Source organism: Syngnathus acus, chromosome 13 (genome assembly GCF_901709675.1).
Source record: "Syngnathus acus chromosome 13, fSynAcu1.2, whole genome shotgun sequence".
In the NCBI taxonomy this organism is placed as follows: Eukaryota; Metazoa; Chordata; class Actinopteri; order Syngnathiformes; family Syngnathidae; genus Syngnathus; species Syngnathus acus.
Genome location: NC_051098.1, coordinates 5,236,326 through 5,259,754, shown reverse-complemented (window position 1 = coordinate 5,259,754; position 23,429 = coordinate 5,236,326). Strand labels below are relative to the sequence as shown.

The 23,429-nt window shown below is 40.2% G+C and overlaps 4 protein-coding genes and 2 long non-coding RNA genes across 10 annotated transcripts in view; 3 read left to right on the top strand and 3 right to left on the bottom strand.

The window, feature by feature from the left end:
* The window catches only part of LOC119132042 (F-BAR and double SH3 domains protein 2-like), a 28,899-nt gene extending 23,720 nt beyond the window's left edge, over positions 1-5,179 (bottom strand). The window contains exons 1-2 of one of the 2 annotated variants that reach the window (XM_037266918.1): positions 4,869-5,179; positions 2,318-2,415 (exon numbers count right to left, since the gene is read on the bottom strand). In XM_037266918.1, the coding sequence (XP_037122813.1) occupies positions 2,318-2,415; positions 4,869-4,889 (119 nt within the window). In that variant the 5' untranslated portion in view covers positions 4,890-5,179. The remainder of the gene's footprint in view (positions 1-2,317; positions 2,416-4,868) is intronic. The other variant, XM_037266919.1, reaches the window with a different exon arrangement.
* LOC119132061 lies at positions 184-21,215 on the top strand. Its single transcript, XR_005099784.1, has 3 exons — positions 184-195; positions 7,084-7,094; positions 21,136-21,215. It is a non-coding gene; the product is annotated as an uncharacterized LOC119132061 (long non-coding RNA).
* Positions 2,158-9,862, top strand: p2ry2.1 (purinergic receptor P2Y2, tandem duplicate 1). Of its 3 annotated transcripts, none has more exons than XM_037266935.1 (6): positions 2,158-2,330; positions 6,392-6,531; positions 7,682-8,017; positions 8,476-8,644; positions 8,725-9,064; positions 9,138-9,861. In XM_037266935.1, exons 3-6 carry the CDS (start codon positions 7,696-7,698, stop codon positions 9,285-9,287), a joined length of 981 nt encoding a protein of 326 aa, XP_037122830.1. In that variant the 5' UTR covers positions 2,158-2,330; positions 6,392-6,531; positions 7,682-7,695; the 3' UTR covers positions 9,288-9,861. The 3 variants fall into 3 exon arrangements, with proteins under 3 accessions (XP_037122830.1, XP_037122831.1, XP_037122829.1); XM_037266936.1 differs by lacking the exon at positions 2,158-2,330 and adding an exon at positions 6,136-6,257 and having other exon boundaries at positions 7,682-7,966; positions 9,138-9,862; XM_037266934.1 differs by lacking the exon at positions 2,158-2,330 and adding an exon at positions 6,136-6,257.
* On the bottom strand, positions 9,908-19,052 carry relt (RELT TNF receptor). 2 transcript variants are annotated; one of them, XM_037266925.1, is made up of 10 exons: positions 18,883-19,052; positions 15,492-15,566; positions 15,302-15,397; positions 14,752-14,936; positions 14,454-14,509; positions 14,081-14,335; positions 12,104-12,172; positions 11,728-11,806; positions 11,100-11,474; positions 9,908-10,862 (listed from the first exon to the last, which is right to left on the bottom strand). In XM_037266925.1, the coding sequence occupies exons 2-10, from the start codon at positions 15,534-15,536 to the stop codon at positions 10,709-10,711; spliced, it is 1,314 nt and encodes a 437-aa protein (XP_037122820.1). In that variant the 5' UTR covers positions 15,537-15,566; positions 18,883-19,052; the 3' UTR covers positions 9,908-10,708. The 2 variants fall into 2 exon arrangements, with proteins under 2 accessions (XP_037122820.1, XP_037122821.1); XM_037266926.1 differs by lacking the exon at positions 18,883-19,052 and adding an exon at positions 15,752-15,960.
* Positions 12,382-14,601, top strand: LOC119132064. The gene is made up of 2 exons (XR_005099786.1): positions 12,382-12,819; positions 14,054-14,601. It is a non-coding gene; the product is annotated as an uncharacterized LOC119132064 (long non-coding RNA).
* Positions 20,361-23,429, bottom strand: part of LOC119132040 (rho guanine nucleotide exchange factor 17-like) — a 39,901-nt gene continuing 36,832 nt past the window's right edge. Inside the window, exon 24 of the mRNA XM_037266916.1 lies at positions 20,361-23,304. Coding sequence (XP_037122811.1) covers positions 23,096-23,304 — 209 coding nt within the window. The 3' untranslated portion in view covers positions 20,361-23,095. The remainder of the gene's footprint in view (positions 23,305-23,429) is intronic.

The window sequence follows — 23,429 nt, the reverse complement described above, 5'->3', positions numbered from 1 at the left end:
GTTACTTTCATAAAAGTGTGTGTGTGGGGGGTCTAGGGGGTGGGGGTGGTGTTTGTGTGTGTGCAAGCGTGTGTGTGTGTTTTGTGAGTCTATGCTGATTAAATCCAGCCTGTGGATTAATTAGGGTAAATAACCTCAGAGCAGCTTTTTGGATTTAAGAGTTAAAATCCAGTGTAGGCTTTACAGCATGCGTGTGTTTGATTATGATTCAGTGGTGTGAAGTTTGAAAGTTACTCAGCAGCCGAAGCCAGGTGGTTTTTTCGTGGATGTAAGGAATGAATTCAGACTGACTGTTTGCAGAGGTCACTGTAGTTACATTGGGTCAGAGGCTTGAAATTTGAAGCTTTCTAAACAGAAGGATTTCTGTGAAGGCGAGTAGCCCAACAGCAGAAATAAAGACCCAGCTGAATCCATATCGCAATTTTTTTTCTAATCACTTGGCGTCATCATCTTCACAGAGGTGACATGAAAACGTTTCAAGTTACACAATATAAATCACTTTGCTCTGATAATTTTCAGCAAGCCAGCCAGTGCATAAAAGCCAGCTTTTGATCTGACAATACAATTGCTGTCTTTTCACCAATGATATCAAAAACCATTTTATTTTTTTGGGATGGCATTCATGTCCACACCTCAATGACTGCAAGAACAAAGTCCTGCCATGGATATTACTAAAGCACACGGTTGCTGGCATCCCATTCTTTTTCATCTGCTCAACACAGTGTTTGTGGTGTCAGAAAGCTAGGAAGTATATCCATCCATTTTCCGTATTACATCACTAAGCAAGAAATGTCCCTTTTTGGTTTCTCAAGTGAGAACGGCAGTGCGATTGCCCAATGGCATCGACAGCAATTTCAGGGAAGCAGTCATCCCAGAGTTGTCATGCTAGGAATGTGACTTCATGATTCCTTTTATACTTTTGTTGACACTGACAGCAATAGCAAATAATTGGCAGAAAGTTATGAGTAGGGTTACATTTCATGAAAAAGCAAAATAAGTACACAGGTAGAAGGTAAACGTACTTAAGCACAGTATGACTCATCTAGTGCGAATGCCGCCTTAAGTGTTCAATTTTCATAAAATATTCTAATATACAAGTAAGTGCATTGATTTTAGTGAATATTTTATCAGGAAGACATTGTGGATGTATCTTTTTCTGACTGTGTAATATATTTTATTAATGTCTTCTGGAACATTGACTTTTAAAGGGAAAGCCAAAATTGCCTTTACAAGAATATGTTATATGTGTCCCCACTATTCTAAACACTGCATTCTGATTAAAATTGTGTTTGTCGAATACGAGTTAAGGAGCAAAATTCACCCTTTTTGTATCCATCTCAGGGGGTGCCTAATATATCATTGTAGTACGAAATTTCGATTGGTGGAGACAAAACTCAAATGGATGCTAACCTGTTGTACCCTTTAAAGGTCTCTTGTCTTTTATCGGAGTGTCAGCACAGTGTACTGTTACTGTAGCACTGATATTGGAACTGTTCAATTTAGCATGCCCTGAAGTGGTTTGGATTAGTCAAATCTAATCTGGCCTGTTTCTACTATGGGTCATGGAGGCAATATTTGTGTGGCATGCTCTATGTAAATAGTGTAACAACAGAGCAGTGTGACACAGTGTAACCCACTAATGAACAAAGACGAGAAATGCATCAAAGTAAACAATGGACAATGGTGGACTTCCAGCATTTTGTGTTGTTGTTTGTATTGGGCTGCTGTTAAACTAGACTAACAAGACCAGCTTTTATGCTTCCATTCCATTCGTCACACAAAAGTGGTGATTCTTTGACTATTTTTACGATTTTGGTATTGCAGTCTCTTAAGTGGCATTTGGAGTAAAAAGTTGTTTTATTTTTATCATCTTTAGTTTTTCCCACATGATCCTTTATTCACACCCATTTCCATCTTGCCTGCGTCTATGTTTGGCATGAGTGAAACAATGTGAGAAAGTGAGCAAAAGAAAAGGAATGCAAACGGAGAGCAAGTTGATTAGACTGAGCTGCCATAAATTATCGATTCTGCGTCCACAGACAAAACGAGAGCGTGTGAAGGAACATGAGTTTTGTCTTGGTGCCAAACACACAAAAGAAAGACAGGAAACGGACGAGAAGAGATGGTGAGAGCAAATGTGACAAAATGAAACTAAAGACTAGGCGGGAGGGTGACACGAGAAAATGACAAGAGGCATTCGGGGAACAGGAAGAGGGCAGCAGGAAATACCATCATTTTCCTGACCCTTTGTCCTTTAAAAAATAAAAAATAAAAACCTCACAGTGGATTGTGGTGCACATTATGATGAGATCACTACCTCATGTCTTCAAGTAAGTCGCATTCAGTCTGATTTTTAAAGTGCAGTCTTGTCAACTGGTCCGTGTGCGTGTTCTTCAGCTCTTGTGTTACTTTAACCTGGAGGGGAGAAAATACACATGGACGAGTCAATTCATTTATCTGCCTGCACACTCCCACACTTCTCTTGCTTTCTGGTTAACACTCCAATCAAATAAAGAATGTTAAGAATGTAATACACAAACACATAATGCTTTAAGGTGTGGAAAGCAGGGTTTCATATTCACATTTGTTTTTCCTTAGGGGTCCTCCATTTGATTATATTGTCTGAAGACTTATGAGGGAAAATGAATTGAATTGATCACAATTAATCAACAATTAATACTACACAACAACTTTGCATATTTTGTGTCTCTATATAGTTTGTGTAGAATACAAAATTGCAAATCTTTCAAACGCAACAACGAGTTACTTTCTAAGTTTTGGAGTCATGGGAGGGAATTGTTTGCACATAGCAGATGCTAAGCTAAAAAAAGAATATTTACGAACACATGCACAAACACACACAAACCCCTGTCAATGCCCAGGAAGTCACTGCGAAGGTCATTGTGTATTGTCTGGTGAATTCCACTCGCTAATCACTGCATTAAAAGTGGGCAAAAATCCTGAGTCGTCTAGACAAATCAAGCAAACACGCAAATACATTGGCATCTTAGTCACACACATACACACACTGCAGAGGCTCTCTCTCATCTGCTGCGTCTTTGAAGATAAGGAGGGCGAGGTTCATTACTTCATCGGGACAAAAGTGACTTGATTTCCCCTCTATCGTGCAGAGTAAAGCACAGGAAGCTATGGGGATGAGGAAGGGTGGCACAGACAGAGGGAGGAAGAGTGGCTGAAGGCAGGCTGGGCATAAAAGCTTGCTGGGGAAGAAAATGGCAGGTGAGCAGATGATAAGATGGATGGGGGGTGAGAAAGGGGAGGTGAGAGAAAGAGGGGGAGTGAGAAAGAGAGAGAGAGAGGGAGAGGAAGTCAGAGAGGGTGATTGAGAAAAGGGCAGAGGGAGAGACAGAAAAGTGAGTGAGTGAGTGAGTGAGTGAGTGAGTGAGTGAGTGAGTGAGTGAGTGAGTGAGTGAGTGAGTGAGTGAGTGAGTGAGTGAGTGAGTGAGTGAGTGAGTGAGTGAGTGAGTGAGTGAGTGAGTGAACCAGTGTGGATCAGTACAATTCCACATCACTGCCGACTTTAAAGCAGATTTACAGAAGGTACATTTCTGCAAACAGATATCAGTTTAAGTAGAACGAGGGGAACTGTTGAAGGAACACAAACATTGCATTGCAGCGCTACTTAGGGCATGACATTTTACAGTAATTGCCTGCTGTTGCACTTGTTTTTCCTAATACACAAATGGATATGGCGGTGTGAGGATGTTGGTCTCTGACTATAAATGACCTGAGGTTAGCGGTCAGCTGGAATAGGCTCCTGTTCCCTGCAACACTGAACAGAATAAATGTGTATATTTTTATAAATGACCTTTTATAAATGATCTGTGCATGAGTCTTGCTCACCGTGTAAACATGTGCTGACACATCAACATGACACTTAAGTGACGTAGATAGGAGACAGTAGTGTAATCGTTTGCAACAGACAGATGCACGGTGTAATGAAGTTGACGCACATTTGTCATCACAGACCACATAAAGTGAGGCAGTGGGCTAGATCTGGCCATCGAGCCTTGAGTTTGCCACCTGTGATTTGGAGTGTGCAAGCTTCATGGTTAAGTGTTTTGCAGACCTGACATGACACATTCAGGGAAGGTAGGGACCGAAAGCATAAGTGGCACATTGGGAATATGAGGTAATTAAGAGGAAACTGTGCACTGGTTCACACCAAGGTAATTGCCTCTCATGCAGCTATTTCAGGACAACACACACTCACACACACCGACAGTTCAGTGTTCTCAGCAGCCCTTGCTGAATCAATACAGCAGTCGCGTGTGTCTGTCTGTGTGCGTGTGTGTGCGACCCCGGACATATGAAGGTCTTTCCTACAAGACGACGGGCATCACATAAAATGTTGAGCCAGTGGTGCAGTCCCTCAACACTACTGTATACAGTAGCTGACCACATAACACACTGATGGATGCATTGCTAGCTAGCATCACGTTATCAGCTTGCTAACCTCACGAAAAGGGCAAATATGAAAGCCATTCATGATTTTCTATATTGTTACGTTGTGTGTGGTAAGGGGTGCAAAATTTGTCACGTGCATAGTAGTGTGGCTCACTGTGTATTGAGACAACATATGGGAGCACGTAGTGTTTGTTATCTTGACGGCTGGACAAATGAATCACCATCATGTCAAAAGGTTAATATTTCGGAGCTATAACACACCGCTTTTGCAGGCTGGCAAAATTGCTCTTTCTGCAATGTGCCCACTTTTACGAACATGACGCGTTGTGTGCGGTTATCTGGACTATTAATGATGTTGCTACTGTACATTGTTTTCCATCCGTCATTGTCTCAAGTCTGGCTAAAAAAAACATCAATAACGGGATGTAGAAATCACTCACCTTCCTCGGCGGCGGCTGCATTTTGGGGTATTGACATGAATAGTATTTCCCCAGTGAAATGTATAGTTATTCAAAAAAGAAACCGAATAATATTTCTTCCTCCAACGATCATAAAAAATGACAGTAATCCTCCCGTCCACGCGACAGGGAGGAAAGACGTGGAGTTAGATTTGTACTCCGGCGGCCATGATTGGTGGCAAGCGGGCTGGTTTCTACGAAGCCGAAAGTGGGGCTGCGCTGCGAGGAGAGTGTGTGAGCACTTTTGTGTTGCTTGCTGCCACTGCTGGATTACTGAGAGTACAGTACTGTACTGAGCAGAGCTGAACTGGGGAGGGGAGCGGAAGAAGCAGTGGGGAGGAAAGGTGGATAATAACGGGGAACCCCATCAGCTGCCAAGGGCAATGGCTCCCCCCAGTGGTGGAGTACGGTAACGCATCCGGTGTCGGTAAAGGGGGGGGCAGGAAAACGTGTCTTAATTTTTTCCAGATGACTATTTTCCTGTCTTTCGCTTTACGTCGCCACAACACAAAATGTTCGAATGCGTTATTGTCCTACTCGAGTCATCTGTCCGATCAAGAAGGACACCCTGCGAGTGACAGTTTAGCTTGACTTTACCGCAGAGGCAGAGCTGCATAGCAACAAGGGAACGCAGTCGAGCGCAGAGGAATCGATGAGCCGCTTTCAAATGTCACGTTTGGTTTCGTTTCACGCTATCAAATTGCTAAGCATATGTATGAAAAGCCGTTTGGGCGTTTATTTGATATTCATTGTAAAATGGATTTACAAGATTGCTCTTTGTCCTTGGTGTTTGACTTAGTCTGGCAACTTTGACCAGAAAAATGGGGTGGGCAGCTGCAACCGCATGAGACCCACGCCCACACTAATAACAATAATGATTTTTAAAAATGCATATTTGAATTGTTTGTGGGCAGGGGGGGGGGCATTTCCTCTACTACAGTGGACTGCTGCATACTTGCGTGGATTATTGGGTTTGCAGATTGTTTTATCTTTTTTTAGTCTGCTTTATTTGGGGGGGACTACACCGATTTTGAAGATTTGTGTGAGAGTTGCAACAAACAAACAAACAAACAAACAAACAAACAAACAGACAGACAAATAAATAAATAAATCCATCGTTCATCCATCCATTCATCCATCCATTAGACAGCGTAGATGTATGTTAAATTATGTTTCCCTGGCCAAGGTTAAGGAACTTTTAATCATTAATACAACTAGTTTCAAAAGCAGGTGAGACATTAAATGTTCTTTCTCACCTTCCCTCGCTCATTATCAGCCACAACCTTGCAATGATGTGGGAGAAAGAATTGGTTCGGGTTCTGCAATTATAATTAGTGGTATTTTTTTACTTGCATTCCTTGCTGTGTTGAGGTAAGAAATTTTATTTGAAGAAACAATAACTAATTATTGTAAATGAAAATTTTGCATCAATGGTTTTATTCTTGCCATGTAAAATTTACCACATTTTGCAAAGAGTGACCTGCCATTCTTTATGTGAAAAACAGCCTCGGGGTCTCAAGCACATGCAGGTTCCAGCTCGACCGGCTTCCAACAGAAATTTGCTATACTTTGGGCCAATAACCATACGCACACAGACAACCTAGGAATATCAGAGAGCTGCTGGAAGACAATCTGCCTGTGTCAGGTATTTGTTGCCTCTTGTACTGAATTTCTATTTGTTGTGTTTATGGAAAGGAAGAGAGGAACAAAGAGAATTACAACAAGGTAATGTTTTGATTAAACATGAAAGGAATGTCATGAGAAGGATTTTTACGTGAGCAAAGTGAGAGAAATGAGACAAGAATGTACAACTGGTTCAACAGATGTTTAAGGAAATTCTTTGTCTCCATGAGTTCCTAGAGGTCCAAGATGTGTCTTGGTAGCCAGGTAGGTGTTTGTCCTCAGGCACCCAGTTATGATAGTGAAACAACATAAATGTTAAAAAAAAAAAAAAAAAATGCTACTGCGTAATGGTGGACAAAGAAAATCAAGACTTGATCTGTACTTTAATTTTATGATCACGGATTAGTTCACATTTTTTACTGGAGGGGAACTAAATGCTAAAAAAAACTGTTTTGTGTAAAAGGTTACAGTTGTTATAATACTTTGAAATGCTATATCATCAGCTTTTTTTTTTTTTGAAAAGTGCAAGATAAAACATTAATAGTTTGTCTCTTTTTTCATAAACATAGGAAAGACTATCAATAAGTGCAATGGTAAAAGTTTGAGTGTAAATCATGATACTTTCAAAACACCAATGGCATTTGTCACTTCTTTGGCTCAATCTGAAGTCGAAGCAGATTAAATGCCTCCGGGCATTGCTTTTGTTCTGCACATTTTTTTTCCCGCGTGTTGCATAGATACATCTTTCTTTGATGCTTTTTCAGAAAAGTTGACAAGCTTGTCATACCGTTCTACCAAAAGCATAGCTCGAGCTATTATATATATATTATATAGTATTGAACAGAAGGTTTTTGCACATTAGTTTAAAAAAAATGACAAGAATGAACTTTGTTTCCAATAACTGCATATTTCACGAATTTAAATAGGGACAACGAAAATGTTGGAAAGAGCTCTAGTGCACGGAGGGTACCAAACTACAACCAAAATAATACCCATATCTTTAAACTAATCTGAAAGAGCAGTTTTGTTTTTCTAAAGCCATCATTTACAGTCCAGATGTCATGTTCCATTGAAGTTGTTAAGTTTATGCATGTCCTGTGCAAATATTTGAGTCCAATATTTTATCTGAAGTATTTTAGTAGTGAATATTCATGTTGTCTGTTTTCCTGTAGGTGGGCTGGTTAACATGAACAACACTGCTCCAGGCAACGTCAGCAACTTCTACTGCCATTTTCAAGAAGATTTTAAATACATTCTTCTTCCTGTCAGCTACTCCCTAGTGCTCGTGTTTGGCCTGGCGCTGAATGCGACGGCGCTTTACGCAATGGTTTTTCGCACAAAACGCTGGAAACCCTCCACTATCTACATGTTCAACCTAACGATGTGTGACACGCTCTACATCCTCACGCTACCTTTCCTAATTTACTACTACGCAGATGAAAACGACTGGCCCTTTGGTGAACCTCTCTGCAAGATCATACGCTTCCTGTTTTATGCCAACTTATACGGTGCGATTCATGAGCAAATGCCGCAGGATTTTTTTTTTTTTGAAGGGGGAAAACCCATAATTATAGTTTGGGTTTGAAATATTGTGTGATACCACTCCTGGTATTTTTCTGACACACATTTCATGTTCAATATGTAGTAGTAAAGGGGGTGGGACGGCATCAATATGATGTGCTGCGTTTCATTAACTGAAGTGAACATTGGACCTAATGGTTGTGTTTTTTTCCCCAAAATACATTTATCTCATTGATTTATTGTAAAAAGAAAAAATCATACACAACTCACTAGCTACTATATAATATATATGTATATATTGTAACAAGAAAACATAACTCACTCGCTACTTATATATATGGACCACTAAAAACTAGTGGGCAGGCCACAAATGGGTGCCCGGCCATAGTTTGAACACCACTGGTGTACAGTATGTAACTGCGACAACTTACTTTAATTTTTCTAGGTTCTATTCTGTTCCTGTGCTGCATCAGTCTGCATCGCTTTGTGGGTGTCTGCTATCCAGTCCGCTCTTTGAAATGGATGAGCACCCGTCGGGCCAAACTGGTGTCTGCGGCAGTTTGGGCCTGTCTTTTATTCTGCCAGGGACCTGTTCTGTACTTCTCAAGAATAAGGTGACTCCACCCTCATTTGTTTCTCATTGGTCATATGAAGCACCATGATAATCATAGAATCTTTACATGTTTTTGTTCAGGGATGTAGCCACAGAGAAAATTTGTTACGACACAACCAGCCCAGAGTTCTTTGATGACTTCCTGGTGTACAGCTCAGCCGTGTCGGTGGTTTTGTTTGCTTTGCCCTTCATGGTGCTGATGGTGTGCTACAGCCTGATGTTGCGGAAGCTACTGAAACCCAGTTGGGGTGCTGGTGAAGAGGGCGTGGGAGGGGGGCAAGTGACCCACCGCACCAAGCAGAAATCAGTGAAGATGATCATCATCGTCCTGGCAACGTTCATGCTTTGTTTCCTCCCGTTCCACCTCACCAGGAGTGTGTATTATACCCTGAGATACATGAGGCAGATCAATCCCACGCAGGTGAGGACAACAGGACTTTCTTAAACATGTTATCACACGTCCAAAGGTTTAATGGTAATATTGCTTTCTCCAGATCAGCTGTAATATGCTTGAGGCGTCCAGTATTGCTTACAAGGTGACCCGTCCATTTGCCAGTGCCAACAGTTGCATGGATCCTATCCTTTACTTTTTGGCTGGACAGGACGCCCGTAGTAATCTCAGGAAGAGACGGCTCCACAGATGAAAAATTGTGAGCAAATGATCTCTCACAGCAGAGATTACGGGAAGGAGCTGAACACTATCGATTCTAGTACTATTTGACGTCTGCTTTGTTCTACATTTTCCCATAGGACAAATGCAAATAACATTAATCTGTACAGGGGTGAGTATGTTAATATTAGAGGAAATATTTTAAATAACAGTTTTGTAATCAAGTAATCTTATATACAACTGTAAAGTATATGAGTTTTTTTTAATTCAACTTTGAGAGCATTGTTGAATGTTACTTGACTTCATGCATTATGCTTTCACATTCCTGTCATATGCATGTAAATAGAATAATTCTGTCTTGCAAGTTTAAAACAAAGCTAAGTTATATATTAAACTTCAAAGACAATTTTGTACGTATCTTTAATGGTGCGAAAAACACTGAAGAACATGCAGACGGTGAGCGGGCAAGGTCAACTGTTGTGATTTACCGCTAGATGGCGATACAACGCAATCATTAAAACTGTCGGTTTCTGACTCCCAGCTTATTTTAGTCATGCAAGAAGACTAAATCAAAGACCTTTACTAAATCATTTTATTGGCATAGTCGGCAAGACCTCTATTAACCCTCTATTTAAAAAAAAAGACAAAACGGTATTCAAAATTCCCTCCTTTTATTTAAACAGTAAAAACATACATTTAAAAAACGTGACATTGAGATGCATTTTTAATCCAGCAACACTTCAGACTGACTACGTGTAAGGATGACAGATTAAAAGGAGTATCCTCATAATCATGTCTCATCCTTGAAATCCTTTGACATCTTATTTGTAACAACGTGATAAATTATAAAAAATGGTTACCATAAATACAGAATTTGAAATTCAGGAAAATGTCAACTAAAACCACTAAAAACTCAGCAACCAGTTCATAAATATCAAGTACGAGGTCTTTGGAAGAAGTGAAAATAAGTTATGAGTGGAAATAATTTAACACACGATTTTCTTCTTTAATTCATATTTTTGGATTATGCTGCACACTAAGTGACTGAATGTTTACCTCATTTCATACACACACATTGCATTTGAATGTTTTCTTTCCACCATAAGGGTGTCGACAGGGAGGAAAGACGGTTTGTTGCGTAAGAATGACAGCGAGTTTACCTGAGCATGTTTCTTTTGTTATGAACGTTCAAACACTGGGGCGTATTCTTCCTCACACCTGCCCTTAAAGTGCAGAGCAATGACAGCTGCTAATCCAATAATTTTACATAAACCGCTTCGCTCCGACTAAGTGCTCATACACATTTTATCTTTGAATTAGCTTCATGCTGTTCATTGTTTGTTTCATTTTGCTCATCGTGAACCAACCTCTTGCAGCGGGGTTGGCCGCAGTGGTTATACGTTGGTGTCACGCCGCAAACATTTTTACAGACAAAAATTGGTTGACAAGAAGGGATCACGATGACAACCTGTTGTCGCACCTTATGAGACCCGCTAATGAAGAGGACGAAAATTGAATCCCACCAAAAAAGGATTCACGTTGCTCATGGGATGGCGTCCTTGTGTCCTCTATGACCGGTTTATATTCAGGAATCTGAGCCACTTGAAATCTGTTGAGCAATAATATATTAGCTTACATGTATACTGTAGCTTTTAGGGTAACTTTCCTTTCTAACTAACAGATGTAAAGTGAATACAAACACGGCTGTATATGTGGCAACGGGTTTTCATTGAAGGGGAAAAGCTATGTATCCATGTTGAAATCGAGCTAAAGTCTTGGAAATATGACTGAGATGTTGTGCAAAGGAATGATTAGATATGTATTGTATGGCAACAAGAACTCTCACCTTCCCACAGACAGAACTTTCAACTCTGTCCATTCCTTTCCCTCATTGCCCTTTACGGTCTCCTGCACAGTATTTGGCACCGGGGGTTGTGTACACTGAGTGTTAACACACATTCCTGGCAGCAGGGGGTCCCTCCTTTGCTCAGTGGATGTTTTCAGGGTGGGAAATAGGGTCTGCGTGGGTTTCAGAGGATCTTTAAGGGAATCCAGAGGGGGTATGAGCACAGCGGGCCATTTCTTCTGAGCACAACGGGAGCAACGGTAGCCGTGATTTGGTCCCAAATCGGAGAGGCCAGAGATGGTGTGAAGGTGCGACTGATGAGGGCAAAGTCTGGGGAGGGAGCAGAATGAGGACAAGGGAGGCAGCATTGGGAACCTGAGTGAGGGAAAAACAAGAGGAGGATTTAGTCTGAAAAAGAATGCATTGTCTGACAACAATGTATACCAACAGCGGACATCTACCTATTATGTTGCCACCCCAAAAAAAAAAATCAGGTTTCAATATTATGGTTGGTACAGATTAAACTCACTATGATTGTGTCATAACTTACTTCCTCAAAACATTTAACCTGACTAAAATATTTTTTTTGTGACGGAATGTGTGCAAATGTGTGCGTGTGTGGACCTACTTGTCTGATGAGACTTTGCTCAGGGCCATCTGTTTGCTCTCATATTCCTGCAATAGTTCTTCTAATGCAGCAGCATTTTCTGAAAACCGAACATTTAAATGTTGGTGCAAACATATATATTGTAATTTCTATAATACCACTCCCAACTCTGTAACACATGAAAAGCTTTAACAGTAAGGTAAGCGATGTTTTTTAAATTTATTTTGAAAAACACTCACGTTAAATATGTTAAAAAAGATATTAGTCAATACCAATAAGTGGCCTGTTTGAATAAAAAAATAAGAACTAAAAACTATTAATACCAATAAGTGGCCTGTTTGAATTCACAGAATTAATTCTGTTTGTGTACAAGATGTGAAGAACCAATATCACCCACCTTTTTTCTCAGTAATTAGGCGAACAAGAATACCGATGGTGTCTTCATTTAGGTCATCGTAATTATTACCTAGAGAATAGAAAAGTAAGAGACAAATTTTAAAGTGTGTACTTCTGTCGAGTACAGGCACATGCAATATATCAATCGGTGTCATTCCCATCTTATTAGGCAACTTGTGAGGACTTGTCATTTCTCAAGTGTACGTCAGCATTGTTAGGCTGCAACAACTCCAACACTTATTATTTTTACATCTTGTTCTACTAGTCCTCAAATCAGCTTTAACACTGTAGCACATGTGATTTTATTTTTGCAGAACTGAGCTTGCTCCCGGCTTCAAGTCCTCCTCGTGGGCCTTCTCCAGTGACTGGAGTTGATGACATACGGTATGTGCTGGAGACTTAACTGTATGTCCTGCACTATAAACTAAAACAAGGATAAACACTGTGACGAGGGCTGTCACATAATAATGACAAAAGAGAGAAGAAAAATGCCCAAATATTCCCTCTCTCAAAGCTACCAGACTGATGCAGACTGGAGCAGCAGAGTACAAGAGAAGGTTTAGTACTGTAGATGAAAAGAGGCAACATAAAGCATGAGGTGAGCACCTAATTGAATTATTGATCCGGCTGGGAAAAGAGACGAGCGAAGGATGGCGTGTCATGTTCACATGAGGCTGGCGTGTTGTCGAACGAAGTGCAGAAGGACAGAGAAAAGAGGTAATGGGATTGAGGCGTTTCCATTTAGTGCAGGCTCAGGTTTCACAACAGGAAGAGAACAGGGAGAATATTTCTTTGGGAGTGAGGCTTTTAAAATGTCTTGCCTAGCTTGTTAAAATCAGTTTAATCAATATTTCATGAATGACAATGATATCTAAAAGGAGCAGTCAGCGGTCTGCTTCACATGTGCGTGTGGAAGACATTTGTGGAGAGCAGCTGTGCTCTGGCTCTGATGTCCTCATAAAAAACAAACGTATGGCTCATCAGCTGTCACGGCTTGTGACATCAGGTGAAAGAAAAAAGCCAGCTGAGCTTAGTAAATCTGTTTACTTGCGCCCAGCAACTACCTGGCCTTTATGTTACTGCTGTGCTATTGGACTGAAGTGACACACACTAGCCCCTTCACAGTTACAAACAGCATTTCACAGAAAAACATCAAGGAAGCATAACTCCTTACAAAAATCTAATCATCTTAATAGAATGAACGGATGACTGGCATTTAAATGGTGTGAAGTAAAAGATCGGACCCGCATAAAGCCAAGTGAGACCTCAGTATATTGTGAGACTTCAGTTCAGTGACTGTCTAGGACAGGCGTGTCAAACTCATTTTTTTCACGGGCCGCATTGTAGTCATAGCTTCTTTCGGAGGGCCATTATGACTGTCAACCCAAATAAATGTATGAACACTTCATATTATATACAGTAAAAGCTACAAACAAACTGACAAATAACTCGTTTTCAAATCAGACGAGTAAAAACTGGTCAAATATTTTAAAAAAAAAATATTGTTAAAAGTGAAGACAATTTGCAATTCTAGTAATGACACACGCATTTGATGCACAATTTGTCTTCGCGGGCCACATAAAATGATGTGGCGGGCCGTATCTGGCCCCCGGGCCTTGAGTTTGACACTTGTGGTCTAGGATTAAGTCATAAAAAGTGCATTTAGCTATTTAGCTCTTTAGTCTCTTCTTCCTCTCCCATCCATAGTCCTTCAGAAGCCTGTACACTCTTCCTAACTTTTCTCTCTGACTCCCTGGTGAGTTCATAGGAATGTTTTTTCTTGCTTCTCAGATAGAAAAAGCCCAATAATAACTGTGTGCATGGAAAAAATGGAGCATACATGACCCCTAATAAATGAGCCTGGGTTAAAGTTCAAAACATTATCACAAACATTCAGAAACTTGGGACTGAACTGAATACGGCGCTCATCCTCCCCCTTTCGGCCTTTTAGGTAGATTTCTGTCCAGTCCTGTCTCACCTTCTCTCTGAGGTGTGGCTGCCTCTGCATCAACCCCATCCTTCTCAGCATTGCAGCGGAATCCTTTCTTCTTCAAGAAGTTGCAAATCACGATACCCAGCAGGCCCGTCACACAGAAGATAGGCACCAAGGCGAACACGGCATACTCGGCCATATTCTCCTCAGTGCTGCGCACAATGGTGTCATTGACTGGACCTCCAGCGCCACTTATCAAGTCTTGCCCCACTGTGCGTGCGCTTCTGCTGTGCACAGTCACTGGGGGGAGAAATCAGAATCCGAAAATTTCCAATCAGTTTTAATTTGGCCTTTTGAGTTATCAAGTTAAGGAGTTTGGGTGTTGAATGCAACAGTGGGGGGAAAAAAACATGCTTACTGTTTACACAGGGGTTTTTCGTTGAATAACTTCCCACCCTAGCTTTGAAGTTTAATCTGTGAAAAAAAAGAGAACATAGCACATTTGGCAGAATGAAGGAAGACGATACAATGAACAAGCAATAAAAAATTCTCTGCAAGCTTCCTGACAACTGTAGTAAATCGTGTTTTGTGTGGTTTCAACGAAACAAAATTCGAATTAAAAGATTTAACAGAAGCCTGCAGCTACAATGTCAAGTAAACGCGGAAAGGCACACAGGAAATTGTGACAAATGTAGACAAAGACTTGGATTAATTACCCAGGCAGACAGTCGCCACACACAGCATCGGAGTTCACAGTGCCGGGAGATATGAGTTTTCGACCGATAAGCTTGCAGGAGGAGTGTAGATGACACAATTCAGAGTCTAACAAGTCTGAAAAGGTTCCCGTCCGGCATGGACGACACTGCACTTCCTCTGCCTGACTGTGAATTTTCCCACAAGGCTGGCGAGACATAAACAAATACATAGATCACAATGTTTCTGAAAGCGGTCATGAAAGAATCTATTTAATTTGAAATCTATTACCAAATGTCATTCTGCAAAATGCTTCTGCATGCTCACACAATGACAAAACAGCCTTTGAAAACAATGCAAAATACAGTTTCTCAAATTGTAGTGGGTACATAATTTTGAAAGTGTGGCACTCAAGGGGCCAGTTTAAATTAATGTTATCTGAGAAAAGAAAAGAAAATCATGTGTCAACACAATACCATTTTGACATCACGCAGCTAACGAAAACAGCTGCTACTTCATCAATATGAGTCAACTGTCTCCCGGTTTCTCTTTTCGCAAAGATGTCTGACTCACTCGAGAAGGCTCTTGGCCGGCGGGGCATTCAAGACACACGCACCCTTCTCCTCCCCACTGACACTGCACTGCTGCAGTTCTGCAATAACCAAACACCTGGAACAGACAAAACCACCGGCTAAATCGTAAAGCATTGAAGCCTTTACGATTTTTCTTAGCATTATTAGTATTTTGAAATGCAAAGGATTACCGTGACAAGAAAAATCGCTGAGCGGCAAAGGTGGTTCCTCCTCATCTTCAATGTATTCTTGTACACACATAAGATCTGTAGAAGAAATTTTTACAAAACGTGTTCAGAGTAGGTCCACACTTAGTCGAAAAATAGGCAGAATCAATAATCCCATAAAACGGCTATTATACTCAGTTCAAAACATTTTTAGGATAGGTAATACATTTAACGCAAATACACTGTTTCTGCCAGTGATTGTAAATTAATATGTGAAATTTCACCAGTGTTGACAAACAGCTCAGAAAAGTCTATTAAAATTAAAAGTTGCAGGTCCAGACGGGATAGTTTAGAAGCAAATTATTCCTCAATTTCACCTCCTGATGCATACCATAAAGAGCAGTCACCGATGACTCCCTTAAATGTATCACAACATGCTGACTAGTAACAAAAATTACAGCTGATGCCAGACGGTTTTGCTTGATATTCAAATTCTTTGCTAGTTCATATATTACCGAACCTCAATTTCCCATAATGGAGATGTGAAACTGCAGCAAGGATTACGACAGAAAGTAGAGGAAAGGTTGCACAGAGGGAAGCAAAATATAAACTAAAGGAGAACAGCACACTCAGGCCTGACTTACAGATGACCCACTTGCAGCGAAAACACCCTGAAGAAGCTTTGCATATACTGTACAGCAACCTGTGGTGAAACCTGAAGGAAGACTCAAGTATACTGCTGAGTGGATCTGTCAATGTACCTGCTTGGGCTTTAGAATGTCATCCTGACCTGCGACACAAACCTTCAGACACGCCCCTTACTAACAGTGGACACACACATGATGATGAATAAAATGTTCAAAATGTGTTGGGTCATCACGGTGCACTTTTACCTACTTAATGTCACTGCTGTATTAGTTTGGAGTTAGCATTAGGATAGCGCTGCTTTGACAGTATTGTTACTTGTCTTGGTATCACTGCGGGATGGTGAGGAACGTTATTTCGATTTCTTTGTATATCTGGTACAAGTGACGAAATTGACATAAAAACAGACTTTGAGTAACAACCGATGATTTAAAAACATTATCTCAACACTTTGCTTCATATAGTTGATCTAACTATGCACTTGTGTTCTCTTGCTATAACGCACAGGTGTCAAACTCAAGGCCCGGGGGCCGGATACAGCCCGCCACATCATTTTATGTGGCCCACGAAGACAAATTGTGCATCAAATTCGTGTGTCATTACTAGAATTGCAAATTGTCTTCACTTTTAAGAATATCTTTTTTTTTAAATATTTGACCAGTTTTTACTCGTCTGATTTGAAAACGAGTTATTTGTCAGTTTGTTTTGTAGCTTTTACTGTATATAATATGAGGTGCTCATACATTTATTTGGGTTGACAGTCATAATGGCCCTCCGAAAGAAGCTATGACTACAATGCGGCCCGCGAAAAAAATGAGTTTGACACCCCTTATAACGTATTGCACTAGGTAACACACTGGCACCTATTTGGGAGCTGAATTTAACAAACAGGGCACTTCAAGAGTTTTATTTTCATTGCTGTCATGCTGCCACTTTGAGCATGAGGTACAAGAAGAACGAACAAAATGTATGTTTGGCATTGGGGTCAATTTTCAGCGTGAACTGGTCAAAGTTATCCTCAGAATGTTTCTTCTTAGGACTAGACATGATTCTCTTTTTATTCAGTCATGTTGTTAAATAATCCATGAACATTTTTTGAGCTGTCTACACCTGCCAAGCATTTCCTACGTTGGTTTCTAATTGCGCATTTCATACATGACTGCTTAATGTCAATCAGGTCGTGGCGCATTCACTGTCTTCTGACCTTGGATTTGCTGGCATGCTGTCAGGTTTTCCAGTGGACTGGTATGTCAGTACACACGCGTTTCCTGCGCACTGTTAGATTAGAAATTATCACGTTGTAACGCAAAGAGGTCAAGTTCACTGACCCGCTTGAAGCTGCAGAAAACGGAGATGACAGCGGCCTCATTTGGGCGAGCTTACAGTACATTACAGTTGAGTATAATGTTGCCATATTGTCATGTTTGAAATTTAACTACCCTGAAGTCGGATCTTTTCATTTGCACTAACTGTAGTACATGCCTAAACACAGCTTTTATAGTTTTTTTCTATGGTGGAGGTATGTGCATTGTCAGGATAAGAACAGCATGAGCACACACGTTAAAGAAACAGCACAGCCCTTTCTACTTTTAAAAAGATATTTAGGTAATTATCCTTCTAGTAACGGGAACACAACCCACTTATCTAACGAAGTGAAAAGCCTGACTCATTTTTTCCTGGCAAATTTCCGCCTTCGCTCTTATGGGAAAGCTAAAGAAATGCAAACAAGAAGGTGAGTCTTATTTTGATTTATGAATACAAAAAGGAATGTGGAAGGGGAATGCTACAGATTAGAAAAATGGGCAATGCAAATAAAATGAAAGCGTTTATGTCCCTTGGCAAGAGGGCAAAAATGTGTTTTCTAAAGTGTGCTTGATGGAAATATTTGTCATAACCTAAAACCAAAACAATGTAACAAAGTACACCTTACATTAATTTTACAAAAATATATTACTTTCAAAAATTGCACTTGAATCTGATGTCATGAAAACAGCAGGCTATGGCCAAATGTAATTGTCAGTTCTCCTCTTAACTGTTTTTATTGCAGAGAAGGCTACAATTTCCATGACCACTAGATATCATGCTACACATTTTAGTTTAGAAAATAAACAGTGCAATGCAGCAGCCTATTTTTTCTAACTAAAATTAACACACAATTATATTTGAATTCAAACGAAACGGTTGAGTTGCACTGCAACTTACAGGGAAAGATGCAATACCTGACAAGAGGTTCAATTTCATGCTTTGTGGGCTTCATTGTCATTGCTCAGCAGTTGTTTTGTAACAGGCTCATGTCTCTATCACCACTAGCACGAGGGACTGAGTGTATCCTTTGCAATAATACATGACACACACACACACACAATCAGTCACTTGTGCCTTGTCACAAAGAGATTGACCCAGGCCAGGCTGGCGTTGTTCTGTGCACTGGCAAGTTCAGCTCGCGGCCGGTTAAGAGTGTAGCTGACAGTGACGTCATAGAGTCGGCTACCCACCGTTGAACGTTGTAAGCCATCATTTCCAGACGGACGTGAACACACCACGGTGACAAACTTAACTTAAAAGAGCTGCCTGCCTCTTTGTTCAACTTTACTAAGAAAAGATCGTACACTACATGACAAAACAGAGTAGCTCTTAAAACTTATTTTAGTGGAAGAAAGGCAACCAAAACTCGATTGTAATTCATCATGTGGAGAATCAAAAACCCCAACATGAACCGTGGAGTAAACGCAGCGATCCTCCATTCAAATACAAGAGTCGTCTAACTTACCGGTCTCGGTGGATAAAAGTGGTTGACATGTAGAGTTCGGACACGAACATGACCACTTAAGGTGAACCAAGTTAACGTGTTGGATTTGTTGTGATTAAAAGGCACGACACCGGTTAGAGTCCTCCCTCTCGATCCCGGGCTTTCCTCTCTTGTGGGCAGGAGGCTCAAGCTCAGCCTGCGTCACAGCCAAGCGATGACGCCACGCAAACGTGGGCAACGGATCCTATGTAGTCCAGACTTTGTGGAAGAGATAAAAGCACTTTCATCATAGATAGTTGAAATAAAATAAAAAAATCAAAGAGATAAAAGCACTTTCATCATAGATAGTTTAAATAAAATGAAAGAGATAAAAGCACTTTCATCATAGATAGTTTAAATAAATTAAAAAAAAAAGATAACAAAGGTGGATTCTGATCATTTGATAGTTAGACATTTTGTCTGGGCAGGCATTCAATAAGACCAGATTCAGAGATTCATTATGATTTATTATGATTATTATTATAATTATTGTTGAAAGAACTCTGTATATAATGTATTTATGTGCATAATGGGCGCATTATACAGAGCCCCCCCAAATAGTATCTTCAATTTGAATATGCAGCAATCCAGATTCATGGTGACATTGTTGTTATTGTGAATGTGCAGCAATCCAGATCCATGGTACAGCTATACCGCACCATGTAATTATTCCCTTTCAAAGTAATTTGAACTCATTTCTTTTACTGTTGAGGAGTTAGCCTGTAATTTGTTGAGAGTTTGAGCAAAATGCCCATCGAACTTGTCTTTCATAATGATCTAATGAATAGCTTTACTTACACCATGTATTCAGTCATTCAGACTTAAGTGTTGTTTGATTAATACTTCCCAACAAATTTTTTATCTCCGTCTTTGTATTTTACATTAAATTGAATTATGGACCGATTGCGCAGCTTAAGTGGCCGCAATTATATATTGCATTTGTCTTCTATAGTTTCAGTTAATCTAGAAAAAGAGCAGCCCGATGATATAAAAGCAACCTATTGATGCAACTAAATGGAATTCTGTCTTTCAATATGCGTCTGTTTGCTTTCCCCACAAAGGAAAAATGATATGACGTAACCTACGTATGTTTGTGTTGAAAATTTAAACTTGTGTCAATGTCGTGTTTTGTCTGCTTTTTCTCATTTAAAACCAGACAAGCATAATACTGCAATGATACTAGTGTCTGGAATCTAGTAAGGATACATTTACCTGTCCTTCTCGTCTAGACTGAGACAGTCAAGAATGAAGATAATCATGAATCAATGTATCATTCAATACTGTCACTTTCATAGAGAAAAACACCACCACTGTTTTAGACACATTATAACTATTAGTTTCCCTTGTCATAATATTGCAGTCCAGTACAAATCTTGAAGATATAGACTGATGCTTACTTCAGTATTGTCTGATCATTCAAAAGTTTGAAATTGGTAACTCAAAAAAGAGAAACACAGTGGCACCGGTGAACATATTTAATTCCAAGTATGAATCAGCGAGGACAAAAAAAAGAACAGGTAAACACAGGAAATGACAAATGAACACTACGAGATGTCAAGCAATTGCACCTGCTGCAATTGTTTACCCCCTTCAGACATCCATCATGTTGAAAACACAGTCAGGAGTGAAACTGGCTACCAGCGAGAACACAGATGGCACAGAGCATTTGCTTGGTCACAATAAAGGCCATCTAGTCTCATTTTTGAGTATAATTTACACGTGGTGCTCACAGGGCATGCTGGAGGAAGAAAAAGACTTTACACAAATATATAAAAATATGCCATAGACTCATATTGACAATTGAGGACCTTGGGTGCATTATTTACAAAAGAAAAGGCCTACTATACCAATATTTACAACAATAAAGACTTTGCCCACATCAGGCTGAGAGGACGTTACACACAAGCTAAGTCATTTCAATAGACCACATTATTCTTTCCATTCTTAAGTATTGTGGAGATCAACTTGAGTTACGCGTGAAATGTGACTGCTTTCTCTTTAATTGCCCCGGGGAAATACAGGAAGAAAAACACTAGGCAAACATTGACAAAATCAAATTAAATTCAGATATCAATTTGAACTATTTTAGGAATTTGCTGGGCCGACCGTCAAGATGCTGTGCCTACTTATTTAAAGTGGACAGCTCACAGTAATATTGTAAAACACCACAATGATGCACGGATTGCACGCAGGTATTGTATGAATGTTGCCTCTGGACCCAACAGTCAGCATGAGTGTACACTCATTTTGGCACTGCTAATACACTTGACTGTCAAACAACACATTTAATCACTTGGCATTTTCAGAAATCTTCTTCGATGATCGGTCTGAGCAAAGGTAACCTTTGTAAAAATCCAGATATGTTATTTATATGTGTAAATAGGTGAACTTCAGATGCAAACCTCTAAAAATTGAGAAAAAAAGTTTCCCCTCAACAAAGTGTGCTTTGAATCTCTTCAAATATCTAATGCGGTCTACCACATACTGGCCAGAGATAAAGCTAAAGTACGGGAAGAAAATTGAAGTCCAAACATTGACGGAAAACATTTAGAAAATGATAAGACAGGTGCTTTTCAACGTCATCTCATTAACTACGAAGCAGATATCACAATGGCCAGTTTAATCCACTTAAGCATTAGCTTGCTCTCACAGAAGGAGAGTTCACCTAATGCTGATGCACAAGGTGAAGAGACCAGATGGCTTGGAGCGATCCAGAACGATCAGCGCTAAACCTCAAATCCCGAGACTACGGTCCGCGTAAGGATACATTCACCTGTCCTTCACTTCCACTGACATACGTGTGGCCTAAATGTGTAAAATGGCTTAACTTCGAGCCTCCTGAAGGCACGTGCAGGTGCTTAGCATTTGTCCTTCTGACCTACTTACTATCCGGCAGACTAAAGACTGAAAAGTATAGCAGGTGAAAACGAATCACACTTACGCTATGTCGCTCATACAAACACAGTAAAACAAGAAACAACATTTATGCTGTTGCATTTTTTTTCTCTTGCAAAGATGGCAGGTATATATTGTGCGCCCTCAACCCGTTCAGATTGGGGCAAATGTGTTATCGCAAAAGAAATAAAATGAAATCTTAAGTATCTTTGAGGCTTCCATTATTCCCTGTGCTGTGTATGTGCTTGGACTCAATTCGCATGTCCTGGAATTGACACTGCGACCTCGTCGTACCTCTACTCGCGAAAAGGTGAAAGCTACATTTTCTATAAATTAAGTGCTGTCAAGAATAAGTTGAAGTCAAAACCATAAATACTGTACATAACTATCTTCATCTGCTACAACTTGAAAAGCCACCGCTAACAAAGTCAGCAATCAAGTGCCGATTTGTCTTCCTGGCAGATGATTCTGGCAAAATAAATCTTTTAATCATATAGAGTAAGATATAGAAAGAAGGCTTTGGCATAGTCATGGTAATGCGCTTTTCATCTGTAAAGACATTACTTAGTGGTACTTAACTTTTGTTGTCTTTAAACATTAAGCAGATAATGATTATTTGTGGACAACACTTGTGTATCCAAGAATACATGGCTAATATTTCAGAAGGTGATGGATTTAACATAAGCACAAAAATTGGTTACATACGTTTCGATCATATTGTACCTTATTATTATGCTTGGATCCTCCCTTCAATGTTGGATCGCTGCCTGCTGATGATATGTTGGCCTCAATTTGATCTCAGGGTCCAATCAGGTTTTCAGAAGTCTACTTCAATGCTGAACCTCTCCGTTAATGGTCAGCATCCCGTTATGATCAAAAACGGTACAAAATTACATCTCACTACAATGTGGGATGTTTTTTTGTGGTACCACTTCTTGAAGTAAAACATTTTTGTTACAAGATGAGATTAGCAATATCTTGCGACTCAAATTGAGACGAAAGATGAGGAGAAGTTGACTTCTGCGATTTCTGTTTCATGGCCGTTTCATATGCCATGATTAAAAAAAAAAAATAATCCACTCAGTGTTCTCCAGCCCATCCTAGAATAAACATACACAACAGGACTAGATTTGAAGTGAACATAATCATGTGTACGTTTAAGCGGAAATTCATAGCCATAATGCGCAAAGACTGGTGGAGCCGAGCAGAACTAAAACAACACCAACACACACGAGGCTGAAGCATTTGTATGCGGCAAGTGGAAAGTTGGGTCTGATGGTCCAAACCGGGCTTGATTATCTCAGACTCTCCACAGCAAAAGATGGTTGGTGCTGTCATCCCGTCCAATAGTCTCACTGCTATTGTTCAGTCTGAAGTCCTCGTAGCCATCCCCGCCTGATATGACAAGTTGATTGGTTTTTGGAAGCTGGTGGGCGGAGGCTCGGCGGCGAGTGGAATCGTGCCTTTGAAGGTTTCCATCAATGATGGCGCCATCCTGCGATTGTTTACCTTGGAGAAAGATAACACAAAATATGATCGTGGGGCCTCAAAAATCACATTGGCTTTTGTGTTCAACAAATGGAAAACAAAAAATGCATTTTTTAGGCCTTACACCTTTGATTGTGCTTGTTGCC